General features: G+C 40.9%; 2 protein-coding genes and 1 long non-coding RNA gene across 4 annotated transcripts; 2 read left to right on the top strand and 1 right to left on the bottom strand.

Moving 5' to 3' along the window:
• The first annotated feature begins 287 nt into the window (after nt 1-287).
• On the top strand, nt 288-3,181 carry LOC103984851 (malate dehydrogenase, cytoplasmic). Its single transcript, XM_009402410.3, has 7 exons — nt 288-599; nt 997-1,155; nt 1,236-1,411; nt 1,971-2,248; nt 2,575-2,710; nt 2,786-2,897; nt 3,016-3,181. Exons 1-7 carry the CDS (start codon nt 494-496, stop codon nt 3,108-3,110), a joined length of 1,062 nt encoding a protein of 353 aa, XP_009400685.2. The 5' UTR covers nt 288-493; the 3' UTR covers nt 3,111-3,181.
• A 280-nt stretch (nt 3,182-3,461) lies between these two features.
• LOC108952799 (uncharacterized) lies at nt 3,462-8,401 on the top strand. 2 transcript variants are annotated; one of them, XR_010486948.1, is made up of 3 exons: nt 3,462-3,600; nt 7,407-7,708; nt 8,271-8,401. It is a non-coding gene; the product is annotated as an uncharacterized LOC108952799 (long non-coding RNA). The 2 variants fall into 2 exon arrangements; XR_001977942.2 differs by lacking the exon at nt 8,271-8,401 and having other exon boundaries at nt 7,407-7,511; nt 7,609-7,754.
• LOC135612401 (squamosa promoter-binding-like protein 7) lies at nt 7,992-11,934 on the bottom strand. Its single transcript, XM_065108666.1, has 3 exons — nt 11,217-11,934; nt 11,019-11,137; nt 7,992-8,631 (listed from the first exon to the last, which is right to left on the bottom strand). The coding sequence occupies exons 1-3, from the start codon at nt 11,705-11,707 to the stop codon at nt 8,174-8,176; spliced, it is 1,068 nt and encodes a 355-aa protein (XP_064964738.1). The 5' UTR covers nt 11,708-11,934; the 3' UTR covers nt 7,992-8,173.
• Between the last annotated feature and the right edge of the window lie 1,647 nt (nt 11,935-13,581).

The following is a 13,581-nucleotide window of genomic DNA, read 5'->3' as shown; positions in this document are numbered from 1 at the left end:
TATGTATGTATATATATATGTATGTATATATATATATGTATGTATATATATATATGTATGTATATATATATGTATGTATATGTATATATATATGTATGTATATATATATGTATGTATATGTATATATATACATGTATATATATATATATATGTATATGTATATATATATACATATATATACATATATATACATGTATATATATACATATATATACATGTATATATATATACATATATATACATAGTGCTCCGATTTAAACATATATGAAGCCGAACCAAACGTTACATCCTCGTCTCCTGCTTTCACTGCAACGATGGTCGAAGGGGCAACGCGTGTTGTCGACTCCTTTGCTCTTTCTTGGGTGGTTTAACTTGGAATGTTCCTGGCTTGAAGCTGGAGCAGTCGGGAGTCCGTTCCATTCGCCCATTTATACATACAGATGGCGTGCTTGTGGCCGGCGACATCGGGGGTTGAGGTGCGTTCCTTGGGATCATGTCTTCCCTTTCCTTGTTCCAGAGAATCGTCGTCAGATGTGGCCTGACGAGCTGCCGTGCCATGGGGAAACAGCCTGTTAAGATAATGGTCACCGGTGCTGCAGGCAATTTTGAACTCTGAGCCTCTTCCATCATTCGTCTTCATCATCATCTTCTTCTTCTTCTTCTTCTTGTCAAGCTTGGCACTTGCTTTTTCGTTTGGGTTTTTCCTTTATGTAGTTATGAGGCTTTTGTTGATGGTCATCTGATCATGTGTTGCATCAGCAGAGTAACCAAGAAATATCTGAAGGCATAAATAATTGTGATGCAGAATTAACCTAAGAGATTGATTGTGTTATTGTTTCCGAAGAAATTTCTGACATTGACCATTAATTATTTAGATATGTCTGATTAGGTTTACTTGATCGAATTGGTTGTCCCAGAAATTATTGTTCGTTTCTGGAGGAAGACACTGTGATCTTTTCAGCCCAAAAATTGGTTGACTTGTGTCTGCTTTTGTAGGACAAATAGGCTATGCTCTTGTGCCGATGATTGCTCGAGGTGTAATGCTGGGCTCTGATCAACCAGTGATCCTGCACTTGCTTGATATTCCACCTTCTGCAGAGGCCTTGAACGGTGTTAAAATGGAGTTAATTGATGCTGCGTTTCCTCTTCTCAAAGGTACGCAGTATCCTTCATCTGAAGTGAATCTTCAAGTAAACAATGCCTCTTGGCCAAATTTGTGTTGGTTCAACCAACAGGCGTTGTTGCTACAACTAATGTGGAGGAAGCTTGCGGTGGTGTCAACATAGCTATCATGGTTGGTGGGTTTCGTAGGAAGGAGGGAACGGAGAGGAAAGACGTTATGTCAAAGAATGTCTCCATCTACAAAGCTCAAGCGTCAGCTCTGGAACAGTATGCAGCTGCAAATTGCAAGGTATTCCCGTCTCCTAATCTACTGTGTAGTAATTCCTAGTACAACCTAATATGTGGATATCATTCCTAATTCCTTTGAGGAGTCATCGAGTAGGTACAACTAAAGGAAAATTCTCTTTGATGAATTGCTTTTTAGCTATCCTTCAGTTGTTGCTATTATCTGGTTTGATGAATTACATGATCTACTTCAAATAATGCTAAGCAAGTAGGGTAAATCTAGTGCACGAGGCTCCTGTCGAAACAGAGGATCAAAGTAGGCTGTATCACCTCTATATTTAGAGAAATTATTTTCAAGATTCAAACTCTCATCTCTCGTAGGAATAGTCTTATTATTCAAATAATTCTAAGTGAACAATTTCCTAGAAGTCAAAACATGCAATGCTAAGCTTGGTATAGTTGATTGTAACTATATATCAAGTACTTGCAGCAGTAGAATCAGTCAAATGGAAACCAGATCTTAATGCATGACAATCTATGATCCATAAGCATGTTAGAGAAGGAGTGTTCTGAGATCTGACTCACCCACAGGCTGATGCTGATCTGGTTTGTGTTCATCTCAGGTTCTTGTTGTTGCCAACCCAGCTAACACCAATGCTCTGATCCTAAAAGACTTCGCTCCGTCCATTCCAGCAAAGAACATCACATGCCTCACAAGGCTTGATCATAACCGAGCTCTTGGTGGGATCGCACAGAGATTGAACATCCATGTCAGTGATGTGAAGAACGTCATCATCTGGGGAAACCATTCTTCTACTCAATATCCTGATGCCAGTCATGCTACTGTCATCACCCAGGCTGGAGAAAAATCTGTCAAAGAACTTATTGCTGATGATAAATGGTAACATATACATTTTTCCAGAGATAGGCTTGTAGATAAAATTACTCTCCTCACATTTCTTATAGAATTTATTGGAACTACTATTACCATTCAAATATCTTTAATTGTGTCTGCAGATAGACTTTATTCGCTTGTTGTCTCTAGGATGCGTCTAATGAGGTTTTGTCCTTTTGGAGTGAAACCCTGTCTTTGGAAGAGGAATCACCTTAGACCTCTTACTATCACTGGAAAATATATAAATACTATATTATTGATTTCTCCATCGTCTTTTTTTTTTTTTGTTTAATGGTATCATCTCAAGGTTTTGCATCTTGAACTCATGCTAGGTTGCACGATGAGTTCATCAGCTTTGTGCAGCAGCGGGGCGCAGCCATCATCAATGCCCGTAAGCTGTCGAGTGCATTATCTGCTGCCAGTGCAGCTTGTGATCACATCCATGACTGGGTTCTTGGCACTCCCAAGGTTTGCTTCTGTGTGATTACACTCTAAGGTGCTTCCCCAATGGAATGTGTTGACACTACTGCAACTCTGCGACAGGGCACCTGGACGTCGATGGGTGTCTACTCCGATGGATCGTATGGTGTTCCTCCCGGCCTCATCTACTCCTTCCCTGTCACCTGCAACAAAGGAGAATGGTCGATCGTGCAGGGTAAGGTTATGCACGAACTCATTTGAAGTATCGGTCTCATCTTTACTCCCCAAGGATAATTCTTCTCTCCCTTCATTATGGTCTCCTGGGAGCAGCTCAGCTTGTTCAGAAACTGCAGGCCTGCGCATCGATGAGCCTTCACGAGCTGGAATGGATGCGACAGCGAAGGAGCTCATTGAAGAGAAGACTTTGGCTTATTCTTTCCTTGACTAATCTCGTACGTTTGACTACTGATACTACTGCAAGAACTCAATTTCAAAGTATGACCTCAATGTTATCGAATACATTTTCTCAAACAAATTGGTTTTATGAGTATAATAAATCTAATTCTTTGAATGATCTATCCATTATAATAAAAGCATCTCCCGTTGTCAGTATTGGTGTCGAGCTTTTATCGAATGATTCTGCATCACCCTAAGAGGCCCATAATACTTATTGGGCCATACAGGGCCGCTCAAAAGGCTCAACAAGTTTGCGGTCTCTCTTAGGTCACGTGGGTACCACGTGACACGCGGCCGGAGAAGTTACAGAGAGCGGCCTATATAACCGGTCCGCGCACATCGATCCCAAGAAGCAAAGCCAAGCGACGGTGAGGTTTCGCCGCGAGCGGTACGTGCCTGCCTCTTCTCCTCGACGACGCGACGCCAGGGAGGACAAGGAGCGGAGGATCCTCTTCGTCGTCAGCCTCGATTGCGACCGCCAGGTCTCTGGATCTTTGCTCACCCTATTTCATGGTCGATCCATTTTTTGTGACTTTGGCGATCGTCTTTCCTCCATTGCAGCCACGCTAGGGTTGTTCTTCTTTCGCTGATGACTACCAGTTAGACAGGTCTGTGTGTTGGGTCTTTCAAGATTATCGTAGTAGTCATCGCTACACTTTCTTGCGTCGATCTTTGGTTTTCTGGTGGAAGAGAGGTTGTCGAGGGATCTCTAAGCATCGTTGTTTGGATGTCCTAAGGGGATTGGGCTTTTGTACCCAAAATGATGGGTTAGGAGTGAGGATAGAAAGGACGGAGTCGATTACATATCATATACACATGAATTCGGGGTTAAGTCTAAGATTATTTAGATGCTAGGCTAAGGATTGATAGTGCGTTGACACCAATCTGGCTCTGTAGAGCTGACAAAGATTTGCTAGGAATCGACAGAGGTGACGGAAAACCATGGAAAGAGATCAAACAATCTTAGTCAACTACAGGGTAATGACTACATGGATGAAGATGGAATAAGCACAGAAAATGGAAATATAAAGGACTCTCAGAATGATCGATAAACTTAGGAAAGTAGCATTATTCATGCATCGCATATTTGAACTTCATTACTTCTAGTTGATACTTGATGAAAATCCAGTTATCATCACATATATTTGGCTTCTCTTTTCTAATTGAAGGCCCACATATTTTCTAGAGGGTTCATTATCTATCGTAGACTGATCAATTGATTGAATCACATGACATCCTTGTGGGGTTTGCCGAGACCATAAAATAGATAAATCTACCCTCAAGTAATGCTTTAGGCTAACAATGGTTCAATTGATTGTTTCTGTTTTATGAACGTGATAGCTCATTTTATTCTTGTAAATTCCTGATGTGCTACCAAATCTAAATACATGAAAAAAAATTTGGTTATGATTTTTCTTGTTTACTTGGCTTGGTAATTTGAGGATTAGCAAGCTTTGATGGTAAAACCATCTTACAAGTTCGAATTGGAAGGGATATTTTGAGCTATGCTGCAGTTGCCCTTTTTTTTTATGATTCATAGGTCAAGTCCTTCAATCGTCCAACTAGATCTTGGTGCTAATGCACTTATTTATCTAAAAGAATGTCAAAAGTTATGATAAGATGTCATAGTTGTAAGCAACATATGAGTTCCCAATCACTAGTCCACGTTCCTCATTGCAGTAGGACATCGCCAGCAGGGCTCCGCTTAATGGTCTAATAGATTAATTTGATTGCCAACAGAGACCGACGATGTCCTACAAACATCGGATGTTTACACTAATTGTTGAACAGTAGCAGAACCCCCAATGGATAGTGGAAGGAGTTCCAAATAAAAACTTATAATTGAATTTGATCATGCTGTTACAGCTCTATCATTCGTAAATTTTCTTGTATATATTTCATAATATTTGTTTATTTTCTGGGAATGTGATAAAAAAATAATGTAGCACTACGTTGAACGGACTAATTGCATATTACTCCTGTAATTAGTTACCCTTAATATTTCGATCCATATATTTTAAAAAATTATATTATCATCCGTATAGTTATAAAAGTGAAACATGTAGGTTCATTTATCCTAATGTTATCGGTTTTACCAACAAAAATATTAAAACAAAGAACAAAAAGAAAATTTTAACGTTTCGGTCGATGATGCCGGACAATAATAAGAGGTGAGGGTCATTTTGTATCTGTGTCAGTGTCAACATAGTTGCTGAGCGATGTTGCTCGGTGTCTACATCAATAATCCTTTCGTCACTCAGTAACTGTGTCGATGCCGACGTAAATGCAGAGTGACATCGCTCGACAACTGCGTCGATGCTAACACAAATGTAAAGCGATCCTCACCTCTCGTTGTCGTTCGTCATCACCCAAAAAAATGTTAAAATTATTCTTTTATCTTTCGTTTTCGTGTTTTTGTTAGTAAAATCAATAACGTTAGAATAAAGGAACTTAGAAATCTCACTTTCGTAATTATAGGGATACCAATATAATTTTTTAAAGTATAAATATCATAATAGTTAACTATAGAAGATAATTTTTAATTAGTATTTGCATTAAGCAAAGATCAGTATTACCAAGAGATTTGCTAAAGGATCGACTGCTCCTGCCATAGCCGTTCCTTTATGGAGCTGCTGCTGCCATCGCAACAGCTTTTGATCGATATACACCAACTTGCCTCGGTAATAACTAGCAAATTTTGACTTTGGTTTCTGTGCTTTGCTGTGACCATTGTAAGAAGGCTCTTCTTTTCTTGTTGTCTCCAGATTCTAGTGCCTAGCATTAAGGCTATACCATTACTCAAAGCTAATGTGTTTCTGTCGGATAAATTCCCTCAATTTTTTTCATTTCTAGTCAAGAAAAGTTTATGGGATTTCCATGGGCTAAAAGATTGGATCGTCTCATTTGAAGTCTCACTAAACATCACTAAAAGCTCAATATTTTGATCTCCCTAACACGAACAAGCAGAAGAGGTACTGATGGTGCTGATTATTTGACCACACACCAGTTTTTTTCCCAACCAATAACCCAGTGTTATTATTTCTTTGAAAATGACATATTCACTGATTACTGATAGAACTGACTTGACATTTTCTTTTCTATACACTAGATATCTTACTAGGTCTTTTGCCTAATTTTTGTTGGCTGCTGCTGGGGGATTGGAAAGATTGGGGCAGTTTCTTTGGAAAAGGTCTTATTTTGGGTTTTTCTGAAGCAACGTCCCCCTTTTGGTAAAGGTTTTTTCTAAGTAGTGTCCCTAATTCATAAACTATCTGAAGTATCTCTCACCAAATCTTTCCATCATATTTTTTCATCAGTTTTTTTATCAATTTTGAGCTATTACAGCGTTTCATTTGACTTATTTATAGTGTTTTTCAATAATATTTACAGTATTTTTAATAAGATATTAAAAATTATAAAAAAAAATAGTATAATTGATATCATATTATATTTCTTTCATTATCATTACTGATATCATATTTTTACAATTAGACTTGTGATTGGTTTGATTGATATTAGGAGTCCATTTGGATCCTTTATAATATTTTTAAATAAATTTATAATATTTTTGTTGTGATGGTTAAAATATTATAATAAATTTTTTTTATTTTTATTTGGATGATGTTATTTTTAAACTATATAAATACGCTTTTGAATCCTAATATGTTATATCAAATTGTTTGTATATTATTTTGATTTTATTTAATTTATTTATAATGTTTTCAAATAAATTCTATAATATTTTTATGACAATAGCCAAAATATTATAACAGATTAAAAATATTAAATAGATCAAAATACTATAACAAACAAGAAAAGTTAGTCAATTTTTTGAATGACGGTTTGAATATTTTTTGAATTAAGAGTATTATTTGAGAAAAAACGAAAAGGAGATTCTATTTTAAAAACAATCCAAAATGATAATCTTTTCTAAATAAATCATTCGGAAAACACATGTTTTGTCTACTGCAAAAATGAAGACAGTTGAATAGATGCATCTTGCAGTTCCAGTAATGAAGCTGATGACCCCCAGGTTCTATGTTCCTAGCCCAAACTACACCATCATTTTACTACTTAGGTCAAACGACAGCAGAAATATAGTATTGTTTGGATTATGATACTGACCCAGACTGACAGTTCCATCTTCCTAAGCCATGTCTCTCACCATAATTTTATGTTCTTGAGAACCAAGTTGCTGTTGGTCAAACCAGAGTGTTAGAGAGATAAAAGTCTCTAGATAGATCATATCTATCTCCTCATGTATGTGTGACGAACGTACATGCTGTAGGTGCTCACAACTGGTTCGCACATGGCGGAGGACCGAAAGCAGTATTCTGGAGATGGTCCGAAAACTCTTTCAGAGCAAGACATGACCATAGTCTGCAGTGCTACGGTTTGCTTCTGCAGCACATCTATCTACTGTCTAATGCCACTTTTACTACTGCTATTTTCCATCTTTGTACCGTAGCTTCGTTATCCAAATGTTGCAGGGTTTCAGAAAGGCGCTTCCGAGAAGTCACCGACTCGTGCTCGACGTGGTACATTTGCAGAGTTATGCTGTCTATACTACCCTCTACGTAAGCCATAATAGTAAGTTTTCATGGACTACATAAACCCTTGTTTAGAATTAACTACATTAATTTACCACAACAGGACTCCCTATTTTGGATTATTTACATCCCCACATACCCATCATCATTTTTTTTTCTAATAGAAAAATATCAGATACCCTATCCTCAACCAAAATTGGCAGCCTTCATTATGACCATATCATATCAATATTCAAGATTACACGTACATGGCTGTAAAATTAGGGCAGCAACTTGAACAGACATTAGAAAGTTAATGCTAACGTTTAGAAATACATAAGAAGTGGACAAAGAACTGTCAGCTTAGGCAAGTTTCCAAGCCCGGACATATAGAAACTAGCAAATGTTTTGCAAGATGTAGCATAATGAGCATTGACCTAAAGCGAATTAGCTCACAAAAAATAGTACATAAAAATTAATCAAATGGAAAATTGCTTTGAGGTACTAGAGGTTTAGGGTTGAAACTTCATACCACGTGTGTTCCTGCCAAGGATTTCCAGATCTCACTGCTCTCCTCGTCATCCTCTTTTGACTTGCTCCTCCTCCCTGAAACAATCTCGAAGGAGTCGGGCATCTGCATGAGGTCGAGCGTCACATGGCCTCCGGCTCCCTGCAAGCGACTCCAACCATCAGCATGCGGCGGCATCGGCTGTGGCATTGCTTGGTGCTGTATATGTGACCAGAAGACGGGCGGCTGCTGCTGCTTTACAGAGACCATGGCGTGCCATCCACTTCCATCAGCGAGCAGCTGCCGGGCCAGCACGGCAGCGCGGTTCTCGGCAATCAGCTCGTTGAGTGCGGCGCTTGATCGGGATGAGAAGTCGGATGTCGCGATCCAAGGAGAAGCCTTGGATGACAGAAGAGAGAGAGCACAACCCGGGGAAGCAGACAGGTATGGGGCCATGCCTCCGATGATTGCGCTTTCTGCACACAGATATCTTTCCAAGTTTAAAAAATCTTGGCACAGCAGGATGTTAAGATTAGGTTAAAAACATTGCATGAGATTCCAGAGAAGATACTGCACGTTTGCACACGATAAAACTCAAATTTAGCCGGTTCCTCAAAGCTGAGTCACATAATCTTAGACTACATACTGCATGTTATAAGCAACTTCATCTGATCAAACTATAATTTGTGTTGCGCAACATCAATCACCTCTTTAAATTGCTTGACATTTACTGAAGGAGCATGGATGTTAAATCTTTACAGATTCCATAATATGAAATTATGTTTAGAATATCAGTAACAATAGCTTTGTGTCAATAGCGTGCAACAATAAACTTTGCCCGTCTGAATGTTTTGCTGTTCATACAAATAACTGCTCCTAGTATATTTGTCCCTTTTGGAACTCAACCTCTTAGTCGCTATTTACATAAAATATGATGTTATAAATTAATTAGCTCATGGAATGTTGTGTTTTCGGTTCTCTTCTCTTGTTGTACCTACTGTCATTACATCTTCAGGGTGAATGATTCTAAAAGAAACTTATGTTTGACACAAGATCATCAATTTCTTTGGAGCTTGGAGACTTCTGCTACTGCTTTGGCATTCATGGACATATAACGAGTAACTATTCTCCTCCTTACACTAAGTAGATAAATTATGCCAAGTGAAACCCTAAATTCTTGTTCCTATTCGTCTTAAATTCCATTTACCTCATGTTTTTAGTAGAATTCAAGTAGCATGCAAAAATTAACTTGAAAAACAAGAAGACTATTCATCTAGGCCTCATAACTAAGTGTACATATTCCTTTTGCCTAAACATAATTGGCTTTATTCTGGCCTTCAGCAATCGTAGCATTACAGTCATATTTGTCTTACCATGAGAAACTGAGTCTCATGTTTTCACATAGGGAATATTGAGTTACAAGGTTATGATTACTAAAGCCATGAAACTTCAATCATATTACTATGGAAGAAGTTGAGATGTCTACAACTAACGACTTCAACTAAAGGTTACAAGGGAAGGCTTTTTTTGCAACAACGTGGTTCCATCAGATACTAATAGAAAAAACAGTATTCATTCGCAATGTTAGCAATAACGCTGAAACCTTGCAAGAACAAGTAATCGATTGTATAAATTAGATTAACAGATACATAAGAGGTCAAAGGGAAAATAACATCGTACATCGAACTCGCATGCCTATGAAAGTTAGAATAGTAATTCTTTTTATTAAGAGAAATTCTTCATACATATGTTCTACCATTTGGGTTCATTTCCCTAACTGTATTATCCAGCATTTTGTTTTACAAAAATCTCTCATAATTTCACTTTTGAGTTACTTATAATGTGAATTCTTCGTATCTATATTGCAAACAGGAAGAAAGAAGGTTCAAAAAATAACACAACAGTGGCTGTTCTCCCTCCTATGCACAGAAATATTCTACTGAACTGCATGGGTTACATCAAAGTTCTCTTAAAGATGAATTCATAGGAACTGAGTCAGCTACCACTTTTCTTCTCCTACTGTGTCAGACTATACACCTTCGATATCACTCTCGAAAGAAAACATAGTAGCTGCAATGAAGCCAGGAAACCCTTTTTAAGATCTCAGAAAGCCTTCTCACAGAAGCCAGTTTGCATGACCATCCGGCATATCCGGGGAAAGCACGAGGGTGATTCATAGCGACACACCAATCGCGAAACTAGGCCATGCACTTTCACTAAAGTAGAAGATAATCTCTGAAACATGCAGGGTATCATCAGCGAGGAGCAAATTCACCGAAGAAGGTAGAGATTGCGATGATATGATTGCTGGACCAACCAAAATCAATAAAGATGGCTTACCTTGGCCAAAGACTTTGAAAGGTCAAATCCAGACACTGACAGGCATGGCCCACCCCCACTGTGCCAGCAAATGCTACTGATTCGACAGTCACCTTTGTCTTCTTCCCCCCACCCCCATTCACATACATGTTACGAACCCCAACCAAACCCTAACCCTAACCCTATCTCTACCCTAATCCTAAATCTAGCCCTAACCCTTACCTAAAGGATCTACTTTTTAAATATTGTCCACTCAACCCACTTTAGTCAAGATCGCTTTCACGGCTTTATGTTCCATCACCAGCTCCCGGTTCCCCGGTGTCAATCCTTCTCATAAATATATCCAACGTTCTCAAAAGAATAAGACCTTTCTCCCATGTGCACTGTACTACGTTATGGACACACCACTAATGGCAAATTTCAATTGAAATTGCAGGGGCTGACCTACATAAAATTCTAAACCATGCGATAAAAAGGAAAGAAACAATGGAGACGACGACCAGAGGAAGCCGGGATTGTTGTAGCCTGAAGTGGTTGTACCTACCTAAAGCAGGGTTTCTGGTGATGGGCTCGCTGCTGTTCTTCCTTCTGCGCTCGTTGTGCCCCGCCAGCCGCCTTCTGCAGCTCCTCTTGGAGTCGTCAAACTCGGATATCACATGAAACCTGCATCAAGTTTCCAACCGTTTTGAGTTCTTGTGGTGGTGAGTACAGTTTCTTCTCGCTAGTTTTGTGGCAGAACGACCTGCTGCACTGCTGACAGAAGCGCTGCTCGACGCCGAGCACCACCACCCTCGGAGCCTTGGAGTGCAGCTCGCACACCTTGTGCCGCTTGTGGTACTCCTTCTCGTCCACCAGCACCTTGCTGCACCCGTCCACCTGGCACCTCGGCGCCGCTGCAGGCCTCTCTCGCTTCATGGCGGCGACCCCGCTCTCTTCCCCGTAGTACTGCCTCTTCCCCAGCTTCAGGCACGCCAGGTGGGTGTGGTGGCGGTGGTCGTGGTCGTGGTACTGCGAGGCCCGGTGGTCCCCGCTGCTCTCTGCCACGATCTGATGGCCGGAGAAGGGCAAACAAGTGGCGGCAGCAGTGGAAGAAGAAGCGGCGGCCGTGGTATGAGTGGGGCGGGCTGCGACGTAAGAAGAGGACGAGGCGACGTGTGACGACGTCCAGTTCCCGAGCTCCCAGAAGTCCCACGAGGGAACTCCACTTCTCCCCGCTGCTCCCCCGTTCTCCATCACTCTTGCGGCTGCTGCTGCTGCTTTGGAGTCACAGGGTAAGAGTAAAGAGTACAGGTTTGACGCCCGGAGACAAATCTGGGGGCTTCTCTCCCACTTGCAAACTTCCCTTTCTCAACACCGATGCCGGTCTCCCTTCGACAGGAGGGACGCGCAGCTGACCAGTCACTGCGACTGTTTCAGTATACCCAACCACTCAGGGTGTGTGTTATAATGGGCGGAGGGGAGGGATGAGGGGAGCGGGGTGTGGTGGTCACGTGACGGGGCACTGTAGATGAGCCAGCGCGACGCACGTGTCTCGGTGGGCCCCGAACACGTGGGTGGAGGTGATTGATGGGTTCGCTTGCCGAGACAGGTCAGAGTCACACAGGTTCATTGAACGAGGAGTTCTGACAAAAGCAGCCCCGCGAGATGCATCCATCATGCTGTCATCCCTCCAGAGAGGAAGCTTTGGGACTACGATTCGGTCACCCTCCCCATGTGGATGAACCGCCATAATCACGTCCTCCTTGTAGCTGTGTGCCTCAACCATCTGCAATTACACGTATTCTCTACCTTTGGAATACGGCCCGGAGTTTGTTTCCTGCAGAAACACGAAGGATCAAATGCCTCCCCCCAAAAGAGAACTCGGTACTCTCTCGTTGTGGCGATACAATGGGATCCACGCTCAAGTACTAACATTCAACGTGAGGAGGTGAGGCTGATCTGTACGTACCACCAGAGAAGCAAAATCTTTTGGATAAGGAGGCTACGGTGCTCCCCTCGTTGGTAATATTCCTTCTTGCATGCAATTAATTTAATCATCGGAATTCCTATGTCCATGTGCATAATATTCCTCAATGGCACAGTTATATGATTGTTATCGCAGCACATGGATTTGGTATATGATCCACATCCCTTTTGCACCCAGAACTGACCTGACCTAACAAGTAATGCCCATGAAAACGATGGTACCTGACATCAGTTTCGCAGTCTCCCCGTCTCACGACAAGGGGGGGATTCCATGCGCCAGCAACTGGGGGCGATGGTCCTGATATCATGAACTCGATGTGCCTTCCTCTCGTTTGATCATGATTCGTTCTCTTTTTAGAGGAAGAGGAAGAGTTAAGCTGGTCTGAACTGTGCAGTATATCTTCATGTGATTAAACTTTCAAAAAAATATCGGAAATGTTGAATTTTGTTAGGACGATGTTCGTGCCAAGTCCTTTTTTATTTTTATTTTTTTTCATTCTGATGATATGTGTAGCTTAGATAAAGATCCTCACCGATCAAAATGAATTGAGGTTTTGCATTTAAACAGATTCGATCACCGGAAATCACAGCTTCTAAGATCATTGGAGCAATGAACTCCGACGGCCAACAGGCAGCAGCATCCTCCTTCGAGTAATATCGCCTACAATTTGATATGCTTTTCAAGAATCACAAAAGAAACCAAGTTCTCTCTTATGAGAGTAATACCAACGTTCCTGAGAAACTCTCTCACCACGAGACTTAGTTTATCGCCTCTGGCCTCCAAAGAGAGATGATGGTGAAGGGAAGGCAGCAGCAGTTCACCCTAAAGCAGACATGTCACTTCAACCCAAAGCTTAAAAGGTATAGTAGCAGTTCGAGGACCGGACAGTCTCTGATCCCTCGGTCTCCTCGTGGTCATGTTTGCTCTGAAACATTAGCTGCGTTCATCCACGCAAACACAATAAAGCTGAGAGACCTCAAAACTGCTGATAGAAATAAAGCTTCGCAGGACTTAGGAACACATGGCGATCTGCGACTACTCCCTAAAACAGTGCTTGTGGGTTTCCCTGTTGCATTCCATCAACCTCAAACCACCGTCAAAACCTGGAGGTTTATGGCACAAAAGTAATCATGGTATGGAA

Source organism: Musa acuminata, chromosome BXJ2-5 (assembly GCF_036884655.1).
Source record: "Musa acuminata AAA Group cultivar baxijiao chromosome BXJ2-5, Cavendish_Baxijiao_AAA, whole genome shotgun sequence".
NCBI lineage: Eukaryota > Viridiplantae > Streptophyta > Magnoliopsida > Zingiberales > Musaceae > Musa > Musa acuminata.
This window is presented reverse-complemented; position numbering and strand designations above follow the sequence as displayed.